This window comes from Mirounga angustirostris, unplaced genomic scaffold, assembly GCF_029215605.1.
Source record: "Mirounga angustirostris isolate CCGP_5_RB_7025 unplaced genomic scaffold, mMirAng1.0.hap1 SCAF_11, whole genome shotgun sequence".
NCBI lineage: Eukaryota > Metazoa > Chordata > Mammalia > Carnivora > Phocidae > Mirounga > Mirounga angustirostris.
This window is the reverse complement of record NW_026991719.1, coordinates 114367297-114391680: the sequence shown is the minus strand read 5'-3', so window position 1 is coordinate 114391680 and position 24384 is coordinate 114367297. Positions and strand designations below refer to the sequence as shown.

At 39.8% G+C, this 24384-nt stretch overlaps 1 protein-coding gene across 1 annotated transcript in view; it reads left to right on the top strand.

Annotated features, from left to right (window-relative positions):
* The first annotated feature begins 8677 nt into the window (after nucleotides 1-8677).
* MCF2 (MCF.2 cell line derived transforming sequence) overlaps nucleotides 8678-24384 on the top strand; it is a 67276-nt gene continuing 51569 nt past the window's right edge. Inside the window, exons 1-3 of the mRNA XM_045880331.2 lie at nucleotides 8678-8762; nucleotides 14823-14937; nucleotides 16290-16380. Coding sequence (XP_045736287.1) covers nucleotides 8738-8762; nucleotides 14823-14937; nucleotides 16290-16380 — 231 coding nt within the window. The 5' untranslated portion in view covers nucleotides 8678-8737. The remainder of the gene's footprint in view (nucleotides 8763-14822; nucleotides 14938-16289; nucleotides 16381-24384) is intronic.

The window sequence follows — 24384 nt, the reverse complement described above, 5'->3', positions numbered from 1 at the left end:
TGTGATTATGTTGTTGCACATTTCGGTGCTTGCTAATGTTGAGTTTTTAAAAATTGTTGTCTAAATGGTTGGCATAAAAGATTATCTTATTGTCCTTGAGATTTGCATTTCACACATTACAAATGCAATCAAGGATCTTTTTAAATGTTTCTTCTTTGTGAAATGCCTGTTTGTGTTATCTTTTCACTTTTCTATGAGGTGATTTGTCTTTTCCTATTGACTTATAATCTTTCATATATCCTTGATTCTATTTGTTCGCCACTGTATGCATTGCATATATCTGCGCGTGATTTGTGGCTTATCTCATCATTTTCTTTATGATGTCTTTTGATGAAAGAAAATCTTGAATTTCATGTAGCCTAAATTATCAGTCTTTTATGCTTTGTACTGCTTGTATTCTGTTTATATAAGAAGTTCTGTCTGCAGGTGGTACAGATACTCTCCTATATTTTCTCTGGTCTGATTCCCAGTGCTCTAGGCTTTGAATCTTCACCAGCGCATGACCGTTTGAACCAAGTTTGAAGTCACTGGGAACTGGCCAATGCCGATGCCCTAGGGTGGCTATCATTCTCCACTGGCTTCTCTCTCAGGATATGCGCCCTTGAAATGGTTTTAGCCTGAGGGTTTCCTTGTCTTCCTGCCAGTTTAGCCATGCATTTGAAAGGAAATTTAATTTTGTTTTTCCCACCATGCTTTTGTGTTTTGTAACAGGAAGGTTTTTCAACATTTTTAGTTCCCCGTGTAACCAATAAGGGAAGCTCCTCTGTTTTTTAAACTTGAAAGTTCAAGTCTTTTACTTTTTTTTGAAGATTTTATTTATTTATTTGAGAGATGAGAGAGAGAGGGAGCGGGGCGAGAGCATGTGTCGGTGGGGAGAGCCAGAGGGAGAGGGAGAAGCAGGCTCCCCGCTGAGCTCAGAGCCTGACCTGGGGAGCCCCCCTCCCTGGGATCATGACCTGAGCTGAAGTCAGAGGACGCTTAACCGACTGAGCCACCCAGGTGCCCCGAAAGTTCAAGTTTTATGTTCAAATATGAGATCTTCTAAGAGTTTTCCTGTATGCAAGACCTGAGATAGGAACGAGGAACCATGACGTATTCCCCTATTTGCAGATGAACTAAAAGATGGAAGTGGTATTTTGGCCCCTGCGCACTTGTGACTGGGGAAGGGGAGAATTTAAATCTTTGTAGGACCGCACTGCTAACCCAGTCATTGTCTGCCGCTTCCTGAATGCTCCCTTGTACACGAAACCTTTAACATTACAACGTTGGGGGCGCCTGGGTGGCTCAGCCGTTAAGGTCTGCCTTCGGCTCAGGTCATGATCCCAGGGTCCTGGAATCGAGCCCTGCATCGGGCTCCCTGCTTGGTGGGAAGCCTGCTTCTCCCTCTCTCACTCCCCCTGCTTGTGTTCCCTCTCTCGATGTGTCTCTCTCTGTCAAATAAATAAATAAAATCTTTAAAAAAATTATGTTGGTTTTTCCTTATTCTTTAACAATGTAATATTTATTGAGCACTTACCACATACTAGGCAGTGTTCCAAGTCTTTGTCTTTGTATTAACAAATTTACTCATTACAATCACCCTGTGAAACAGGGACTATCATTTTCGTCATTTTACCAATAAAGGAAACTGAGGCACCTGTTTAAGCAAGTTGTCTAAGGTCATACAACTTGCAAGTGCTCGAGCTGAAATTGGAATCCAGGCACTTTGTCCCTGGAGCATGTACTCAGAAGTACTATGCTGTATTACCTCTATAAGAAATATTTATTGGGGCACCTGGGTGGCTCAGTCGGTTGGGCGGCTGCCTTCGGCTCAGGTCATGATCCTGGAGTCCCGGGATCGAGTCCCACATCGGGCTCCCTGCTCGGCGGGGAGTCTGCTTCTCCCTCTGGCCCTCCCCCCTCTCATGTACTCTCTCTCTCAAATAAATAAATAAAACCTTTAAAAAAAAAATAAAAAAAAATAAAAAAAAAAGAAATATTTATTTTGTGAAAAAAAATCAGAATTTTGTGTATATACATCACCTAAGATAAAAGCCATATACAGCTGCCATGTCACTGTGGCTTATCTTTATGCACAACCTTCATCTTTTTTTTTTCCTTAACGTGTATTTCCAAAAGTTGGGCTTCTGTTTGTTTTTCATGATTAAATTCCGTAGGAAGGGGAAGTAGAAAAGGTGCATCCTTTGCTCTAGGGAACATTTTTCTTACAAACACCAATTCTTCCCCTCATTTCTTTTTTTGTCAGTTTTATTGAGATATAATTCACTTACCACACAATTTACCCATTCGAAGTCTAAAATTCAGTGTTTTTTAACACATTCACAGAGTTGTGTAGCTATCACTGCAATCAATTTTAGGACATTTCATCATTCCTAAAAGAAACTCTGTATCCTTCTGCTGTCATGCCCCCAAATGCCCCATTTTCCTAGCCCTAAGCAGCCACGAATCTACTTTCTGTCTCTCTCTCTATGCCTATTCTGGGTATTTCCTATAAATGGAATAATATAATTTATGGCTTCTTTCACAGTAAAGTATTTTCAAGATCCATCCATGCTGTAGCATGTGTCAGTCCTTCATTACTTTATTGCCAAATAATACTCCATTGTATGGATATATCACGTTTTGTTTATCCATTCTTCAGTTGATGGATATTTGTGTTGTTTCTACCTTTTGGTTTATTATGAATAATGCTATTAACATTCCTCTGCATGTTTTTGTGTAGATGTATGTTTTCATTTTCTTTTTCATTATATTTCATTTATTTCATTATATTTCATTTTATTTTTAAGTCATCTCTACACCCAGTGTGGGGCTCGAACTCACAACCCCGAGATTAAGAGTTGCATACTCCATCGACTGAGCCAGGCAGGCACCCCTGTTTTCAGTTTTGGGGGATATATACCTACATGTAAAATTGCGGGGCGATATGGTAACTGTCCATTTAACCTTTTAAGGAATTAAGCACAACTGTTTTTCACAGGGGCTAAACCATTTTATATTCCTATGTACAGTTTATGAAGCTTCTAATTTGTCCACATACTTGCTAACACTTGTTATTGTCCATCTTTGATTATGAGTGTGAAGTGGTATCTCACTGTGGTCTTGATATGCATGTCCATAATGACTAAATGATGTTGAGCATCTTTGCATGTGCTTATTGGCCATTTTTATATCTTCTTTGGAGATATGTGTTCAGATCCTTTGCCCATTTTTAATTGTGTCATTTGCCTTTTTATTATTGATTAGTAAGTATTCTTTATGTATTCTAGATACATATTCCTTAACAGATAAATGATTTGCAAATATATTCTACCTTTCTGTGGATTGTTTGACTTTGTCAAATTAACAGTTTTTTTCTTTTCTTGCTTGTGCTTTTGATGCCATACATATGAAGGTTTTGCTTAACACAAGGTCGCAAAGATTTATTCCTATATTTTAAGAGTTTTATTGTTTTAGATCTTACGTTTCAATGTTTGATCCATTTTGAATTCATTTTTATATATGGTGTAAGGTAGGGGTCCAACTTTATTCTTTTCTTCCCCCAACTTCATTCTTTTGAATGTGGATATCCTGTTGTTCCATCCCCATTTGTTGAAAAGACTGTTCTTTTCTCATTGAATTGTCTTGTCCTTGTCAAAAATCAATTGATAATGATGTGTCAGTTTAGTTTCCTCAATTGTGACATGTACCACTCTGGTGGGGGATGTTGACAATGGCAAAGACTGTGCATATGTAGGGGTAAGGGGTATATGGCAACTCTCTGTATTCTCCCCTCAATTTTCCTGTAAACCTAAAACTGCTCCAAAAATATAGTCTTTTTTTAAAAAAGATTTTATTTATTTGAGAGAGTGAGCAAGTGAGAGAGAGAGAGAGCATAGCAGGGGGAGGAGCAGAAGGAGGGGGAGAAGCAGGCTCCCTGCTGAGCAAGGACCCCTATACGGGGATGTAGGGCTCCATGCGGGGCTAGATCCTGGGACTCCTCAGGAATCATGACCTGAGCCGAAGGCAGATGCTTAACCAATGGAGCCACTCAGGTGCCCCTAAAAAATAGTCTTAAAAAAGTGAACTTGATCATTGCAAAAGAAAAGTGGAAAATATGGCCCCCAAATGAATTTTATGGCCCAGAGGAAAAACCCTATTAATACTGAAGTATATTTCTTTACAGATTTTGTTAAATATGTACATAGTTGACATCATGCTGAATGGACAGGTTTTTTTTTTTTTTTAAAGATTTTTTTATTTTATTATTTATTTGAGACAGAGAGAATGAGAGAGAGAGAGAGCACATGAGAGGGGGGAGGGTCAGAGGGAGAAGCAAGCTCCTTGCCGAGCAGGGAGCCCGATGCGGGACTCGATCCCGGGACTCCAGGATCATGACCTGAGCCGAAGGCAGTCGCTTAACCAACTGAGCCAGCCAGGCGCCCTTTACTTAACTTTCTAAACTATCATTTTCCTTATAGGAGTTGATAAACTCAGTAGAATTTAAATTCCTTGGAAAGGTGATACTATCATGGAGGCAGACTTTTGAAGAAGTAGGACATGAAAGATCATTTATTCTAACCCAACTACACACTTGATTGTCTTCGCTAGCCTCCTTACTACAAAGCAGCTTGGGCTTTGTTCAAACACTATTTGTGATAGGGAAGGGCTGCTTTCTGTACTACCATGGCAGTCATTTCATCTACAAATAGATCTGACTTTTAGAACAAAATGCTTCTTTACATGGAGTCTCGATAGCTCTCTCTCTCTGTTGCTTTGTCTTTTCTCTCTCTCTCTGAGGGGAAAAACCAACAAACCAATGAACCAACTACCTAATTAACCAACCAACTAATAAACCAAAAGAGTACATCAAATAGGTATGCATACTGCATGCATAGCCCAAGGAGTTGCATTGTGTGTATGTGTATGTGCTGGGAAGTGTTGCAGTGTGCTTAATACTCAGTATTTCACAAACGTATTTGATCAGGAACCTGTACTATCCAAACTCAACAGTATCTAACATAGAGTAGGTACTCAATAAATGTTTGTTTAAAAAAGTGAATGAATACAAAATCAATCTTTAAAAACTATGAAGGGCACCTTGTATCAAGGTGACAAGTGTTCTCCATCTCTGCAAGTGACACAACCAAAATGAATCAACTAATTGGATGGGTATACCTGCCTCCTCTGTGAACCATTAATCTAAAATATATTATTTATTTCCATACCTTTTAGGACTTTTAAATTCTTCATATTTGAATTCTGAACTTGTCTCCTCATTTGTACAAATCCTTTTTTTTTTTTTTTTAAGATTTATTAATGTATTTGAGAGAGAGAGAGACCCCGAGCAGGAGGGACAGAAGGAAAGAGGGAGAGAGAATCTCAAGCAGATTCCGTGCTGAGTGTGAGCCCAGTGCAGGGCCCGATCTCACAACACTGAGATTAGGACCCAAGCTGAAACCAAGAGTCAAACACCTAACTGACTGCGCCACCCAGGTGCCCCAATCCTTTTTTCTTTTTTAATCTCTACACCCAACATGGGACTCAAACTCATGACCCGAGACCAAGAGTCCCATGCTCCACTGACTGAGCCAGCCAGGTGCTCCTGTACAACTATGTTCTATAAAATAAATATTAGTTAAAAAAAAAGTAATATTAGGGACGCCTGGGTGGCTCAGTGAGTGGAACGTCTGACTCTTGGTTTCACTTGGGTTGTGAGATTGAGCCCCGCATCGGGTTCTGCGCTCAGCAGGGAGTCTGCTTGGGATTCTCTCTTCCCCTCTCCTTTTGCCCCTCCCCCACTTGTGCTTTCTCCCTCGCTCTGTCTCTAAAATAAATAAATCTTAAAAAAAAGAAATATTACTGATGAGTTTGTGATTTATGGTCAAGGCAGTAAAAGCTTGTCTCTCTTGCTTCCTAATCCTATGTGTAGATTGAATGAGTCGGCAAGCACTTTTCTTGTCTTTTGTCTGCAGTTTGTACTTGATCGTGCTCAACTGTTCTTCACCTCTGCTGCAGAACTCCTCCATGGGGGGGTTTTAGGCTGTTTGTCAGATTACCTATGGAGTTAGTGCCCTTTTTTTGGCTTCCCACTCAGCTCTTTTTTTGGTTGAGCAACTAGTCCAAAATAAGAATGCATGCCTTTGATTTGTGTGTAATTGAGCTTTCCACATGGGCCAGCCTGACAAGCCCCTGTCAAATGTGAATCTGGCCAACTGGGAACATGCTGTAAAGGAAACTTGATCCAGCTTTGGTGACCTAGGCTATTTATTTCTCAGGCCCAGATGAAAAGAGTTTAAAGGCTCAGCTAAAGGAACGTTATAAATCATATTTCTTCTCACTTTTATATTTCAGGAGGAAGTGTGTGTGGAAGTTCAAGAGGGTCAGATATGAAGCTGGCTGTAACTCAGTGTCAGCTTTGTCCCGAGTCCCTTGTCTCTCTCTCTGTTCCCAGCAACCATCTCACCTTGTGTTTGCGACTACTCACTGATAACCTTGTGTCTTCTGTCTCCTTTCCTCTGCTGTCTCCTCTCTCTTCAGTCCGTTTCCCATCCAGAACTTGATTATTTCTTAAAGTAGTGACATCTTCTCTTTCAACCATTATCTCATCCTTTTCCATTAGTATGGAAATGTGACTTGTTTTGGCCCAGTCATGGGAGACATTTTACTACAGAAACATCAGTATGTTTTCCTTGTAACTCTGGATTTTGCCTGCTCTTGAATCTCCTAGAACGTGAGGGGCCCGAGAAAGCATTTGTTGTAGTGCCCTCACTTCTGAGATGGGGGCCAGTGGGGCAAGTGGTGGGGCGTGACTTGCTCAGGATCACACAGCTGCTCGGTGGCTGAGCCAGCACTAGGCCCAGGTCTTTCCATTCTCAGCCCTTGGCCTTTTATTTTATGCCCTGGTGTTTCTTATTACATGACTGGATTAAAGAATTGTACAGTAGGTGGACGCGGTTTCTGGAGTTGTGCACGAGCCTGAGTGGTAATGGGAGGAGTCAAGTTGCAGATGTTAGTACTTCCAGAGGCGTCATCTGACATAAAACTCATCGATTTCTCTCGAGAGATCTTCCTACTGATCAGGATGGGGGAGAAATTTTGGTCTTACTATATAGGAATGTTTTAATGTCTAATGCCGTGTCATTGGAATAGTACGACACCCGTGGAGCATTGCCACTTTTGCAGGCCTCTAAGGGCAGAGACTTCTAGTCCTCTGCGTTTTCCCCATTCTCACCCCTTCTCCACGTCGCCATACCTAAGCATGTCAGCGTGGGACCCACATGTGCGGCTGCCACAAAGACATTCTTTTAGCCGAGGCGACCTACAGCGTTAAAAAAGAATAACTGTTCAGCAGTCTGGATGTAGAGGCTCAGAAATGTGAATGCACGCGCCTTGGCCTGGGACATATCAGGAGTCTACTTGTTTTCGTAATTACAAGGCAGTTTTAGGAATTGATTTTTATGTCCTGACAAATTGCAGATTTTTAATGGTCTGTGTCTTAGGAAGATAAATATGTCACGTAATTTTTTTTTTACCTTTCAAATCAGGAGTATTTAGGTGAGGGGAGGATCATTCTGCAACAGATACCCATTCCTCTGTCGACTGTGGACTCACGGGGAACTTGTTTTTCTAATGCCCTTGAGCAGGATTACTTCTGGTAAACCGCATCCATGTGGTACGATTTGAGGAGCACTAAGGAGGGTAATGTGTCATCAGCCTGACCCCACCCGATACCAGGCCTTTGAAGGCCCTTTGTATCAGAGAGCAGTGGAAAATATGGCTTCTATCAGAGATGTGGAACCACAGGCATTAAAACCAACCATCCAAAATAGCCTTGTTTGATGACCCGTTTTCTTTAAAAAGTTATCCTTGCTCATGGACCAGAGGCAGGTAGTAGACTTTGATTTTTGGCCCCTGGAGAGTGCCCTGGAATGGAACATTACAAATTAGCCCTTGAGATCTGGGGCAACTAAAACATATTGAGCAAAGCGTGGATGTTGTCCTACCCATGATACTCAAAGACAAGTTCATAGGTTACCGTTGACAGAACACCAACTACTATGCCAGTTCCTTTGCAGCTACTTGGCACAGCACCCTGTGAGGTAGATGTTATTGTCTTGCCCAGTTTATAGGGTAAGGACATGTTTCTACGGCCAGTAAATGCAACAGGCTGAGATTTGAACCTGTGCTTGTCTGGCCCTGAAGCAACACGCTTGACCACTCCACTGTACTCTCTCTGACGCTTTTCCTGACTTCCAAGATGGAATAAGAACACCTTCTTCAGGGTTATTTTAAGGATCCAATAAGAAAAAAGGTCCGAGAAGTGCTTTGTAATTGCTAATAAACTTTGCAGAATGAAAGGCATTCTCAGAAGTAGAAGACAGTCTGCCACCGTGTGTCTATGTGACAATCTACCCTTTAAATAAATCTGGATGTCCTGTGGAGTTGGGACCTTTGCCCCTGGCTTTCTGGTGAGTGAGAGTAGTTTATGTCCTAGGTATAGATTCTGAGAACTAGGACACTGGTCCTACTTACCCAGTGATATTTTCAAGGGTGTGATTTGCTTGCCATGTAGTTGGGAGGAGGAGAGAGGAGATCAGCAGTGTGTCTGCGGGTTCCCCAGGGTTCCTTTCAGCATAATGAGAAATCATGTGGATGCTTCCAGCTGTGCTCTAACGTTCGTGTCATCTTTCTCCGTTTCTCGTTTGTCATAGAAACTGAGCTGCTTCTCCGTGCAAAGGACATCAGTCATTTCTTAATGCAAGATATCGCCTTCTTGTCTGGTAAGCAGACTTTTCATGTATTTAGACCATATAAATGTATGAACCTCTTAGCAAAATGAGTGTGGTCTTTATATAATAAGTAGCCATACACACATGCGTGTGCATGTGTGCATGTGCACACACACAGAGATTGAGAAGCACTATTTTATTTTTTTTAAGTTTTTATTTATTTAAGTAATCTCTATACACAATGTAGGGCTTGAACTGAAGACCCTGAGATCAAGAGTCGCATGCTGAGAAGCACTATTTTGATAAACATTTATGCATTGTGCACGTAGTTGCTAAACAAATAGACATTTAGAGGATGGAGGTTTTAAGTGTGTTTAGATATGTGATGAAAACAATCTTACCACCCTCGTACATTTGACTTCCAGGCACACCTTTGGAAATCCATGATAGGTGCAAGTAGAGTTCATCTGGGTGGGTGCAGACTGAGAGAGAGGGTGGCAACTGATGTGACTTCTTGGAGATTTTCTCCTCCACCATAGCTCTGATTATTTAAGTGTTTCTTGCAAATGCTGTCAAGTCACCCTAATTAAGAGCACATACTGAGTTTTTTTAGGGTTTCATTTACACATGATAAAGTAAGTTTACTTTTCATATATATATATATATGCGCACTGGTATATTTATGTGTATTTTATATATAATTTTTATTTTTTTATTTTTTTATTTTTTTTATTTATTTTTTTTAGATTTTATTTATTTGCGAGAGAGAGAATGAGAGAGAGCACATGAGAGGGGGGAGGGTCAGAGGGAGAAGCAGGCTCCCCGCCGAGCAGGGAGCCCGATGCGGGACTCGATCCCGGGACTCCAGGATCATGACCTGAGCCGAAGGCAGTCGCTTAACCAACTGAGCCACCCAGGCGCCCTATATATAATTTTTAAAAAATTATGGTAAAATACTCATAAAATTGACCATCTTAACCATTTTTTTTTAAAGATTTTGTTTTTATTTATTTGACAGAGAGAGAGCGAGAGAGCACAAGCAGGGGGAGCAGCAGAAGGAGAAGGAGAAGCAGGCTTCCCGCTGAGCGGGGAGCCCGATGCGGGGCTCGATCCCAGGACTCTGGGATCATGACCTGAGCTGAAGGCAGACACTTAATGACTGAGCCACCCAGGTCCCCCAATCTTAACCATTTTTTAAAGTATGATCTCCACTTTATTTTTTTTCCAGAGAACAGTTATTCTTCAGTCCTTAAGGACTTAATTCCTTACCCGAGCTTCGGTGGAGGTGGTGGGGTAGCACCCGCGGGTGTAAATCGGAGTGGCTTAGTCGGTGAAGCGTCCGCCTTCGGCTCAGGTCATGATCCTGGAGTCCCGGGATCGAGTCCCGCATCGGGCTCCCTGCTCGGCGGGGGGTCTGCTTCTCCCTCTGACCCTCCCCCCTCTCATGTGCTCTCTCTCATTCTCTCTCTCGCAAATAAATAAATAAAATCTTAAAAAAAAAATTTATTTGAGAGCAGCGAGCGACTGTGCGTGCATGCGCATGCACATGAGTTGGGGAGGGGCTGAGGGAGAGACTCCGCAGTCAGACTCCCCTCCCAAAGCAGAGCCTGATGCGAGGCTCCATCCCAGGAGCCTGAGATCATGCCTCAAGCTGAATCCAAGAGTCGGATGCTGAACTGACTTAGCCACCCAGGCGCCCTCGAATAATGAACTTCCCAGTGGCCTTGTCCTTGGGCGCGCAGTGGGCGCAGTTGGTGCTGTGAATAGGCTGCCGTGGCTGAGGCCCTTTGTGGCACAACCGTTATTCCTCCTTTTCTTGGTCATCTTGGAAGCGAGGGCCCGAGAGAGCCCATCTTAACCACTTTTAAATGTACAGTTTGGTGGGCATTAAGTACATTCACATTGTTGTGCAGCCATCCCCACCATCCATCTCCAGAACTCCTGATCTTGCAAAACTGAAACTCTGTACCCACTGAAAAGTAACTCCCCTTTCCCTTCTCCCCGTCGCCCCTGGCAACTACCATTCTACTTTCAGTCTCTGGGTATTTGACTGTTCTAGGTACCACATAAAACGGAATCATACAGGATTTGTCTTTTTGTAACTGGCTTATTTTACTTAGCATAATATCCTCAGGGTCCATCCGAGTTGTGTATGTCAGTATATGTCAGAATTTCCTCCCTTTTTAAGACTGAATAATATTCCATTGCACGTATGTACTGCATTTCATTTGTCCATTCATCCATTGATGGATACTTGGGCTGCTTCCACCCTTTGGCTATTTTAAGTAGTGCAGCTCAATAGCCTTACTTATTTTTAGAGATATAACTGGTAAACCATCTCTCTCTTTTTGACTCATTCAGAAATCTAGGGAAAGTTTTGCTTAAAGACAAGCAAATGACTTTCAAGTATTAATTTGAATTATACCATTAAACATTATTATATTAAACAGATATGAAAAATTTATGAGTTTGCATTGTCTGCATGAAAATGAATGCTTCTTAGGAGTTGAGAGTATAAGAAATGATCTTATTCCTTTTAAGTAGTTTAATTATTGCTCCCAAAGTGATATCAGCATGCTCAGTTTACTAAACAAGCCTTTACTTTATAGATGATCCTAATTGGACACTTTCATCTGGCCTCTGCTTTAGTGATTATAATTAACGGTAATTGTGAATTAGTGGTGACTTAATGTGGCTTTATGTTTTATTTTATAAGTGCTATAAATGTGTGACATACTGTCACTCTTGAGATTTCCCCAAATCCCCAACTGTGTTCCATACACAACGACCCTCAAGGCTTGTTCCCCCACCCAGACCTCTGCCACAATTTCCTTATCTGCTTTTGGTAGATGTTTTCAAAATGCTTCAGTATATTGGTTCTTTTGAAGAAAGGGTTTCCAGTGGGAAAAATAATTAAAACCTCCCAATTTAGAATATAAACCCTTCTCGTTCTTTTCTCACACATTTACTACCTAGTGCAACACTCAGTGGTAATAACAGTTTATAGACTGATTGATGATAATTTACCCTTATAAGAACTTATAAGCATTCTTTCCTTTGATAGATATAGCTTTCCTAAGTGCTAGCTGGTTCTGTCTTTAACTGGAGTGCTTACCAGCTTGCTTGGCAAGTCTGTTATATTAAATATTATATATATACATATATATGTTGAATTATATGTCACATATTATTTATTTTGTACGTGTTTATTTTAAGTAAAATAAATGAGCTCATGACCCCGAAATTAAGGGTCACATGCTCTACCGACTGAGCTAGCCAGGTGCCCTTGTTATATATTACTCATATTACTAGTTCTATACCATACTCTACCCTACCATACTCTACCCATAGAGGCCCTTTGTTTAATGATTTGCTGTATCTCTTGGTTTAGAGTTGTACAGTTTCTCCTTTGAGTTCCTTTGAAACTCTTGGGTAGATGCTGTCATTGTCCATAATAATCTTCATCCTGCTCTCTAAGCCTAGAAGATTTATCATTTGATATAATACTTTGAACTAGTTTGATTCAAAAAGATGACTTGGGGATGGGGACTCTCCCTCATGTTTCCCTTGGTAAAGATTAAGATAGTGAATGAATTTGATTTTTTTCCAAGTGCACTAGGGAAGAATGTATATTCTGCTTTTGTTGGATGGAATCTTCTATAAACGTCAATTAGGTAAATGTTGGTTAAGATTGTTGCTCAGGTGTACTGTATCCTTGCAGATTTCCTGTCTACTTGTTCTATCAATTATTGAGAGAGGGGTGGTGAAATTTATTTTTTATTTTTTTATTTTTATTAAATTTTTAAAAAAGATATATTAAAAAAAGATTTATTTTAGAGAGCACACACATGAATAGGGGGAGGGGCAGAGGGAGAGAGAGCGAGTGAATCTCAAGCCAACTCCCCACTGAGCACAGAGCCTGACTCAGGGCTTGATCCCAGGACCCTGAGATCATGACCTGAGCCGAAACCAAGAGTCAGATGCTTAACTGACTGTGCCACCCAGGTGCCCTGGTGGTGAAATTTTTTGACTGAAGGTGTGGATTTGACTGTTTCTCCTTGCACTTCTATCATTTTTTTTGTTTCATGTATTTTGAAGCTCTGTTATCAGGTACATAGGCATTTAGGATTGTTATATTCTCCTGATGAATTTACCACGGTTTGATTATCAAATGATTTTCTTAATACCTAGTAATATTCCTGACTCTGAAATCTATTTTGTCTAAAATTAGACAGCTTCCTTTTGACTAATACTAGTATGGTATATCTTTTTCCATCCTTTTGCTTTTAATGCATTTGTGCTTTATATTTAACGTGTGTTTCTCGGGTGGCTGCCTGGCTCATTTGGTAGAGCGTGCAACTCTTGATTTGGGGTTTCTGCGTTGAAGCCCCACATTGAGTTTAGAGCTTCCTTAAAAAAATAAAAATAAAATCACGTTAAAAACTAAAGTGTGTTTCTTGTAGACAGTATATAGTTGGGTCTTGATTTTTTCCAATTCAATTTGATCATCTCCAACTTTTAATTGGGATGTCAGGATTATTTACATTTACTGTGATTATTCATATGGTTGGGTTTAAATCTACCATCTTACTATTTGTTTTCTATTTGTCCCATTAGTTCTTTGGTTTTTTTTTCCCTCCATTTTTGCTTTATTTTGGGTTAAGTATTTCTATCAGTCCACTTTATCTCCTTTGCCATTATCTTATTTTTTAAAGTTCTTTATATATATATATATATATATATATATATATATATATATATATATTTTTTTTTTTTTTTTTTAGTAATCTCTATACCCAACGTGGGGCTTGAACTCACCACCCTAAGATCAAGAGTCACATGTTCTTCCGACTGAGCCAGCCGGGTGCCCTGCAATTGACATATTTTTATTGCACATTTAATTTTTTTTTTAAGATTTTATTTATTTATTTGAGAGAGAGAGAATGAGAGACAGAGAGCATGAGAAGGAGGAAGGTCAGAGGGAGAAGCAGACTCCCTGCCGAGCAGGGAGCCCGATGCGGGACTCGATCCCGGGACTCCAGGATCATGACCTGAGCTGAAGGCAGTCGCTTAACCAACTGAGCCACCCAGGCGCCCGCACATTTAATTTTTTTATAGCCTTACATCTTTATTCACTTAAATTCAGCCAAATGAGAATTACAATTAAACTTCTCAAAAAATTTCTATTAGCAAGCTAAATTCAAAGACCACCCTGTAACTTTCCTCCTAAAATAATCGTTCAACTTCCATTTAGCACTAAATATTTATGGAGCACCTACTCTGTGCCCAGTTGTTGGGCCAGCTGTTGTAGGGTGGGACCTTGAACATGTATGAGGCTCATCCTTGTACTTAGGTGGCTTTCATTCTCAATGTTCCTTATCCTCCAAGCTGTGTAGAGGGCTCTAGAGTAGGGTGCACACTGAATTTTAACCCACAGAGAATTCATGGTCTTTGTTTTTTTGCATTAGTAAGAGTCCTAAACCATTGTTGCTGTTACTGCTTATGTTGTTTCTTCGACAAATCCATTAGAACAGCACTTATTTCCTGCAGTTTATATCCTGTATTCTTTCAGGCTCACCATAGCTGTAAGTGGTTGATTATATCAAGTTGCCCAGTTTGAATTGAGGCCCGTGCATTGGTATAGAAACCGTTATTTCCCAATATCCTTGGTTGTCCAATATGAGGGTCAGCTGTGTTTTTAATTATATTTATTATATGTATTCCATGAAAATTTCTTCTGACTATAATCACTCATTTTGCCTTCTCTCTCTCTCTTTTTTTCTTTATTACATTCTGTTTTCATTTAGAAACTACTCGGCTACTTTTTTTCTTCTTTTTTTAAGTAGGCTCCACGCCCATTGTGGTACTTGAACTCAAGACCCTGAGATCAAGAGTCGGATGCTTTACCGACTGAACCACCCAGGTGCCCCTTGGCTACTTTTTTTTTTTTTTAAACTTAGGGGCATGGTGCCATTTTGTTTTATGTGGAGGCCATCATCCTTATAAAAGTTACATTGGCCCAAACCTGCCCCTCTCAAATCCTCTTTCTTGCATTGCTGTCACATGAATTGTTAATTTGGTTGATTTTTTTTTTTTTTAATACGGTTTTAGGTGGCCGGGGAAAGGATAATGATTGGATCATTACTTTTCCAGAAAATTGTAATTTCAGATGTATACCAGAAGAAGTGATAGCAAAAGTGCTGACTTACTTGACATCTGTTGCAAGGTATAGCATTTCATTACATTTCTTTGAATTTGTTACATGTTAGATACCCATTTGAATGTATAACAGGAAAATGGCTTTTTAGTGTGACTCTTATTATTATTGTAAGTGATTATAAGACTCACCTTCAGAGTAGATAAGAAATAAAACTTAGAACGGGAAGCCGACAGCTACCTAAGTTGCTATAGAAATTATACTGAGGATCTATGAAAACAAAATTGGGAGTCTAGAAATATTTGTCTTCATGAAGAAAAACGTAGGTTGAAAATGATGATCATACGTAAAACCTTTGATTTGCGTAAAAGGAAATCTTCCTAGCCCAGAGTGAGGGTAGCTATTCTTCCAAGGGTAAAATATGAAGACCAAATGTTAAATGGACTCAAAAGTGATATTGGAATTTATTAGGAGGAACTTCTTGATATTAGAAATCATTTGAGACTAGAATGCTTTAAAAGGTAAGTTTCAAAAGCTTCCTTGAAGATTTTATTTAGGTTGAAAATAAAATTCTTATCTATTTAATTTTTTTTTTAAGATTTATTTATTTATTTGAGAGAGAGAGAACATGAGCGGAGGGGAGGGGCAGAGGCAGAGGGAGAAGCAGGCTCCCTGCTGAGCAAGGAGCCTGACACGGGGCTTGATCCCAGGACCCCAAGATCATGACCTGAGCCAAAGGCAGATGCTTAACCGACTGAGCCACCCAGGCCGCCCCCAGGTTGAAAACAAAAATTTTTAAAGGAAACATTTTCCATTTATTAACCCTGAAGACTAAGAGGCCATAAACCTACAATGGTAAAAATACAGAGTTTCATGAACAAAAGTCATATCACAGAAAACTGAATTTGTAGTGCATCCCTTAAAGCTTGAAAGTCTTTTAGGTCTTTTTAGGGCAAATAAAAGTTTTATTATTCATAAAACTGCCTTCTTAAGGCACAGACGAGATAGAAACCTGTATTTAATAGTGTTTTTCTGAGTGAATAAATGAATGGATGGATCATTAGTTCTTGATGGATTGCCATGAAAAGTTAAATCTGATATCATAAAGGACAGCTGTCTATAAGGTTGTCTCATACCCAAGATTGCAGTATGTCAAATTCATTTTAGTGACCTATCGGCATTATCCTATCACTTGACTATTTAAAAGAATGATGTTAGTGCCAAAAAAGAAATTTTAAATATTGAGTAGTAGAACATGGAATTAAATTGGTTTTCCAGCATAGCACTTTGTGATAGCTTTCCCAATCCAAATTTATCTTCAGTTAAGACATCAAATGTAAATGAAATAGTCAGAATTAAGGACACAACCTAGCAAATTTGGATAGTTACTAAGAAAGACATTATTTCCTCTTATCTTGCAGGCAAAATGGATCTGACTCCCGGTTTACTATTATTCTTGATCGAAGATTGGATACATGGTCTTCTCTCAAAATTTCTCTCCAGAAAATCTCAGTAAGCACCAACGCATTCTTCAGTAACTTTTTATTTTTGTTTTACATAATGCTTTCTGTTTGTGGGAGTACAGAATATTTTGGTATTAGGCAATGAAGACAATAAAAGTACACGATGGAAACAATAAAAAAAAGATGGGATGGTGAGATGGGAAAGTGGGAAGAAGGGCTGGTAGAGGACAACTCATCCAAAATAAAACCTAATGGGAAAGAATGAGTAGTTAGTGGTTCAAGTTATGAGTGAGAAGAGACTCATGGTTCCCTATGCCTTTCAGAGCGAGGTGAGTTTTTATGCGAGCTTTTTTTTTTTTTTTTAATGGAAATAGCTCTGTTGTATACTCACTGTATATGGAAAAGTATAAAGAAGAAAGTTTAAAACAGTAGTCAGTAATTCATCCATCCATAAATATAAACACCTCTTAACATTTTGATGTGTGTCTTTCTAGACGTTTCTCCCCCTGGGATAGAGTAGGGAAGTGACTCAACTGCAATATGACTTATCTCCCCTTTCGGAATCTAGCCCCCAGCTTCCCAAGACCCAGATAGAGGAAACAGTTTCCCTAAGAGAAAAATACGAGAGTTGCAGTCCTGCCCCCAGCCAAGATGATCTTTCACAGTGTTAGGCTCAGCTGGATTATAGCGGCGTTCTCTGACATTCTTCATAGAAGAGGAGGGAGGTGAGGAGCCCGTAGATTACTGAGCTGGCAAGACTGGGGCTGTCTGCAGAAGTACCGTGTGGCTAACTTCCTCTATCAGACCAGAGTAGCTGGGAATCAATATGTTTTTTTTTTCTTTGAGAGCCCAACATCATCAGTCATCAGAAATTCTTTGTCTCCTGACTGACACGGGAGGCCACTCTCACCAGAGGAAGCTGATTTGGTTGTGAAGGCAAGCCAAAAATCTAAGTTGTTGGACTTCTGAGCCAAGTGTTCTTTTTGCTACACTAACCTAGCTAATGAGCATAAGAAATATACTGGCGCTCACATGGTAAAATGGATGAGATCATTATTTTCATACCCAGCTCGCTTATTCTTCATCTTTAGCAAATCAAAGTGGTTTTTTTGTTTATTTCTTTAACAGAAGTGTGTAACGATAAGCAATGGAGAGAAGAGTTAACACGAAATTCACACAAGTTACTAAAATAAAATAGCAAAACCTTGACTTCATGTAATATATTTTTGCTTTGCAGGCGGGTATTATTATAATTGTCCCATAGATGAGAGAACTACATTAGTATACACACTTAGGGGAAGGTTTTGTGATAAATCCGAGGTCAAATAGCTAAGGAACAAAAAGAGGCGGAGCAAGAATTGAATTTTCATGAACTTCAATGGGTGCTCTTTCCACCTGCTGCTTTTTATCATTTTCCAAATGACTTGTGCATAGACAAATACATTCAGTGTTTTTTTTTTTATAAAAAAGTAAAATTCCTTTGGAGAGAGTAAATCTGCCCAGCATATACTGTTGAGCCCTGTCAATGGGTCAAAGTTAAGTAAAAGCTATTTATTTACCTTGCTCTGGCCTTTTAAGATCCGTCCTTGGGCTTGTTGAGATTTCAGTTCATGATTCTTTTATACTAAATAAAACACTTTCTTAATAATAAAACTTTTTTTTTAAATGCAGCCCAGCTTTTTTCTTTTGGCCAAAACTATCTGCCTGATTAAATTAAATTTCACTGAGTGACCGTTTGGCACATGGCATTAGTTTCTTGTTAAGGTTTTATTTTTATTAATCAAATAGGCCACTTGGAACAAGTCTTGTTTTTTTTCCTAAAAGAGAAATATAAGATTTGGTCTTGATTCTGTTGGTTGAGGGTCAACAGAGCAATAATGATTTATTTCTTGAGAGGTGAAGCTCCCCTTTCTGTTTCCCTAGGGATGGTCTTTCAGTGGGGAAGTATGAACCATATTCAGCATGGAGCTTGGCACTCAGGGTCCCTTCATTCTCTTAACTGCCAAATTGATGGTGCTAGGCAAGATTGGGGGCACCAGTGATGATGACATGTAATCGGCTATAGATTAAGCATTGTTTCTTTTTAACATGTTAAATGTTTCTACTTGTGGTATAGTTTCTATACCCATACTCAAGAGCACATTAATTACATCCCAACCATGACTAGCCACTGGGCACTGTTTGCATTAAAGATAAATAATGAATGCAAGCTGATTTCAAGAGCAAAAGTTACATTCAGAAAAGATTTCTGGTGAAAATTGCCACTGTATAGATAGATGTAACTATCTTTGGTATATTACTTTAAACAAGTATCTTTGAAATAATTATACAGCTCAATTTGAAGACCTTAATTTGTAAATTCCAAAATAAACTATGCAGTTAGGTTATACTTCATAATTAATGATAGGGAAACAAGATTTTTTTAAAGAGCTTTTATTTATTTATTTTAGAGAGAGAGAGCAAGCATGAACTGGGGGAGGGGCTGAGGAGGAAGGAGAGGAAGAGCAAAAGCATCCCAAGCCGACTCCGCACTGAGCCTGAGCCCAGGTGGGGCTCAGTCCCAGGACCCTGAGAACATGACCTGAGCTGAAACCAAGAGACTGTTGCTCAACAGACTGAGCCATCCAGGTGCCCTGGGAAACAAGTTTTTTTTTTTTTTTTTTAGTTCTACAGTGTGGGGAAATGTCAATTTGGGAGAGAATCCTAGCCATATTAGAAAGTTTGTGTGTTCTTCCTGGATTATTATCAAAATTTCATAAACCGTTGACCTTTCACAAGGCTTAAACTCTGAATAGAATTTAATAATTAAAAAAAAAAAACAACACCAAATCCTGAAGTGAATTTTAAGTTACTGATCCGGGTAGGACAAGAATAAAGGTATCAGTTAATACTACCTTCACAAAGATTCTTAGCATTCCACCTTAAAAATCAAACTGCGCAGAGGAGAAAGCCAGTCCCAGCAAGCCCCTAGGAGGAGAGTCGTTTTTTTTTTTTGTTTTTTTTTTTCTTCCTTCCTCCACTCTTAGGACATGCCTGATCTTCTAGAGCAGTCCGGCACCAGCTAATCCATGTGGCTCAATCTGGCTAAGTAATTGGGGGAATGTGTCAACTCTGAATTACAATGAGCAGCCGGGAAGGCTCTGTCAGCTGACTAATCAGGGATAGTGGGGTTTTTGCAGTGCTGCCGCGGTGGTAATGGAAGCAGCTACCGTAGCTTTGTTTGATAGAGATTTTTGGCTGCCGCTTTTAAATACTACCCCAGAAGCAGCTCATATTTCATCAATGTTGCATTGACAGTTGGAAAAGAAGAGTGTTCTTGTATATAGGCGAGATGGCAGAAGCAACTCCCCCGAGAGGCAAGATGAGGTTCAGAAGGAATGCGGTAAGGGCTCTGCCTGCAGTCCTGGAAAGCCTGTATTCCCAAGTTCAAGTGCAGGGATGCTGCAGCATGGTGTTAGAGCACAAACTGATGCTGAATGGGGCTTTTAAGGACAGATAGAGAGAATGGAAATGTGTATTTGTATGAATTGCATTGATGTGATTACTGAGATATTGACAGGGAAATGGAAAGGAGTCCAGGAGGTTGAATGTGATTTCAAAATCTAAATGTGATCAAGTTGATGAGAAAACCTCATTAGTCATGTTATTTGTTTAAGACCATATGAACAGTTTTGAATTGTTGGGCAGGGTAGCTTTAAATCACTAGTGAAAATAATATCTAACAAAAGGATTCATCCTTTCTTTCACCATGGTCAAGTAGAGTGTGATATCATGGAAAGGTCTGGAGCCGACTTCATTAGCATCTGAAAAGGCAGCCCTTCCTGGGTGTTACTTACTGTTCAAGTGAAAAATTTTAAGTCTAATGATTTGAAATCTTTCAGATTTCCTCTGTTCTCCAAATTCAAACTTTAAAGATGCAGAATTCTAGCCTGTTGACAACTCTTTTTTTTTTTTAAGAGAAAAAAGTGACTCGCTTTTCATTATAGACTAGAATTTAGAAATCTCTCCTGTCAGATAGGTTTCAAACACTTTTCTAATTAAAATTTTCCCTTCATTGTTTCACTTGAATACTAGATTCCCAGCAAGTTTCTAAAGTGATATTTAGATGTATTTTGGGGAAATGTGAAAGAACACTGCTAATTTAATAACTGGTCGTCTTTTAAATGCCACTCTTTTTCTTTGAAAACAACATTTTGATGTTATGATTCAAAATACAATACTTGCTTGTTTAAAAAATCGAGACAACACTCAAAAACATAAGAAAGTAAAAATCAGCCTTCGGAAAAAAATGACATTTGGAATCAAAAGTAAGATAAGGGAACTAAACCAGTAAGAGTTTTATTGGTGTTGGATGAGTGTTAACATCATTGGGTGAGTGAATGATTTATTTTCTGAAAAAGCTTTTAGGACAGAATGATATTTTAAAAATTGCAGTTTAGGATCGGAATCCTTTTTCTTTTGACGAAATTGTATCTTCAGCTCTACACGTGATTTTGTACTATGGGAATAAATAGTTTCAGACTTTTAACAAAATTTCTAACTCACAGGAAATGCCTGTGTATGTGCCAAACCTAGATTCCTTTATATGCATAGATGAATCTAGGTTTGGCACTGAGAAAACATCTATATGAACATATGTTAATATACACACAAATACAGCACACGAGTACTCATTGAATAGACCTATCTAGTCTACACACAATGTAGGTTACAAAGGTGACCGTGGCATGGCTACTGAGGTGAAAGGGCTCCAGTCTAGTTAGAGAAGGTAGGACACGTTCATAAATAACTATCGTGAAAGAACTTCTAGGCGCTGAGGAAGGCTCCATGAAGATGACATTTGTTTGGACCTTAAACAAGAGCGTATGTTTCTCTTACTTTTCTTTGTTTCTGTCCTCCATTTTTCTCTTCAATGAATTACTTTAAGTGGCCCCTACGAATACATGTCTTGAACTGAAATTTATTGGAGTAAGTTCAAAGTCCAGAACTATAGTGGAAGATACATTTGTTCTGTTTACATGGGTAGGCTTGACCAGAGTGAAAAATCTGAAACTCACTGGTGACACAGTGGTTTGACCTTGCGGGATTTCTGGAGTTGGGCCAATTTTGGAGGCTGAGATAGGTAGCACCTGAAAAGATGGGACAGTGGATTTAAAGTCCAAAGAGGGGCTTAAACGGGTTACTCGGTGGAAATTGCAAAGACAGTGGCCATCGAGAGGGAGGGGATGAGAACAGAAAAGAAGGGCAAACCTCAAGGAAGGAGTATCGCCCAGGACTCTTCTGCCCCTGAGGTTACATGGCAAGTTGTTTGGAGGTCTGTGGAGTAACTCATACTTTCTGTACTCTTTAAGGGTGGGGTATGGGAGAAGAGTGTATAAGTAGTTCATGACGTTGGAAATTCTTTTCTTATAGTTTGAGGTCATGAGATTTCTCCCAGGGTATTCTGAAGAGATAGTTTGGACCTTATCAAGGTCAATCACATGCCCACACCTCAACATTATATTCTGTTTTGATATTGGATTATAATAGTCTCTATTTAGTGGGCTCCATGATGCTAAACTCTGTCCAACAATTTGTTGTGACTGTTAACATTTGTCCCATTTCGTAGATGTTAAGGTCAAGTCGTTCTTATAATGCTAGGCAGCAAGTCTGAGTGTGCGTTCAGTCTATGCGTTGTTAAGTACACGTCCCGGGAAGTGTTACATGTCTTGGAAAGAGCTTACCCTTAGGATTCACAAAGGCCCAAGTGCCGCCGCTCACCAGCTGCAATGTTGGATGCGTCCCTGCCCCACTCCGTGCTTCAGTTAGCTCATGTGTAGAAAGGCCACACTACCTACTTCACTGCAGTGTTACCAACGCTGCATAGGATAGTATACGTACCAAGCCTGGGACATGGGTCCTAGGCTATCAATCAAGAGTTCCTCTGATTATTACTGCATTCCCTTGCCCTGAAGATCAAAAAAAAGTCTGTGGGAACAGAAGTTGTTTTATAGTAAAGGAACCAAACTTTCATGATGTATAAAACATTTTCAAAGAAATAACTAGAGTAACTGACAAGTGTGTATAGGGTGTATGAACTGCCTCTCTTAGATACCGCACAAAGGATTTAAATGAGGTTAATTTCCAGACTTTAGTAGTGAAATGATGCATCAAGTTTATGCCTTTTGTTGTTATTGGTGTCCTTACCGCTGTAAGGGCCATGTAACTGGAGAATTTGAGGGTAGGCTTGAGAAGGGAGTAAACTTTCTCTAGGTGGGAAAGGTGAGAGCTAGCTAATTCTGTACCCATTAACTTGAAGAACCAGTAAGAGCTGCTACTGAGGGCTGGGAAGGGCTGGGGGAGGGCTGGGGAGGGCTGGGGGAGGGCTGGGGGAGGGGCTGTGCACAGTGACTAGAGAAATGGCTCTGAGCCCTGTGAAGGTGGGCAGCATATTCATTTTACTGAGGTGCCTTTAAGCAGTCACATGTTGAAACTCCAAAAAAAAAAAAAAAAAGCCTGCAAGAAGCTTTTTAAAAGCAGTACTGTTTCCTCTCTCATGCTTTTTTCTTTTTATGAAAATAAAAACAAAATAAGGCTGACCTTTGCCCACATCCCTTTGCTTTTTTGACAGGTTCTCAAAAACGATTTATAGTTTTAAAATGTAGAGTTTGTGGAAAAAATAGAAATTGTGCTTTTTCATGTTTATATAACCATACAGATTAGAGATTCTTAAAGCAGCATACCAAAGAATTTAGAAATACAGTATCCCCAAACTGAAATGGAAAAGCTCAATGGTCTTGCGTGGTCTTTCCTGACAGATAGGTGCATTGGATACGCCCTATGGGAGGTGGTAGGCTGTTTGTTCATTTAAACGCTAGTTTTAAAATGGATTATCTTGAAACTTTTAGACAAATATCTGCATATAGAAAAAAAGCACTCTCTATACCTATGTGTATGCTCACACTCGAATACATGCAACCCGATCTTAAATCCCTATGGCCTTTCACGTTAAAATTTCTCAAGTGCTCTGTCCCCTCAAGATTCTCCTAGCCAGCGATCACAGAGGAGTACATATTATCGATACTGGCCCATGTTCAGATACTCGAAACTTTAGTTCAGAGGTTGCAAACTGGTAGTCCAAAGATGTATTTTGTTTAGACAAATGTGTCTAAATACAAGGATGTGTCTGGTTTGTTTTAGTATATGTGCTGCCGAAGCGAGCACATGTGTTGGGTTTGTTTTAACAAACGTTGAACTTGTTCACCATCTTTAAAAATCCTGAAGTTTCACACGAATCTGGATTTCTGGCTTCTTTTGAGAAATCAATGACTTGGCAAAGCCCACTTTCTGTCTTACATTTAGCTGAAACTGACTAGTGAGTGCCTTCCCTCCCCCAAGCCCCAGAGCTTTTCAGTTCACCAGAACCTCCACCATTTCCTGTTACTTCTCATCATCTAGGGAGAGTGTGAGTTGTCATTTTCTACCTCATTCAGGCTGTCTTTTGATTAAGCCCTGCCTACTTCACATGTTTACGTGGTCCCCCTAACACATGGTAGGCATTCATGTTTGTCACCTTTGCTGTAGGTTTCAGGTTTAGACTCTCGACCTTGAACCTGATCCTTATACCATCTTTGCTATGCTTCTCCAAATTCCTCCTGTTGCTACTTTTTCTGTCCATTAGGAGTTTCTCCAGAGGAAGGAAAGCTAAAATGAAAAAATTCATCTTCTTTTTATTTTTCAATCATAGCTTGTTTAAGAGTCTGGCTCTGCAGTCAGATGAATCTGGGTTCTTCATTCTGCCACTCCCAAGCTACAAGTAACAATTTAACTCCAAAGTAGCAACACAGATATATTCTGTTAACAGTTCTGGGATCAGAAGTCCAAAATGAGTCTCACTGGGCTAAAAGAAAGGTGTTATTAGCAGGGCAGTGCTCCTTCTGGAAGCTCTAGAGGAGAATCCGTATTTTCTGGACTTTTCCAGCTTCTAGAGGCTGCCCATATTCCTTGGCTCATGATCCTCATCACTGACCGCTGCTTCTGGTGTCACATCTTCTCTGACTCTCCTGCCTCCCTC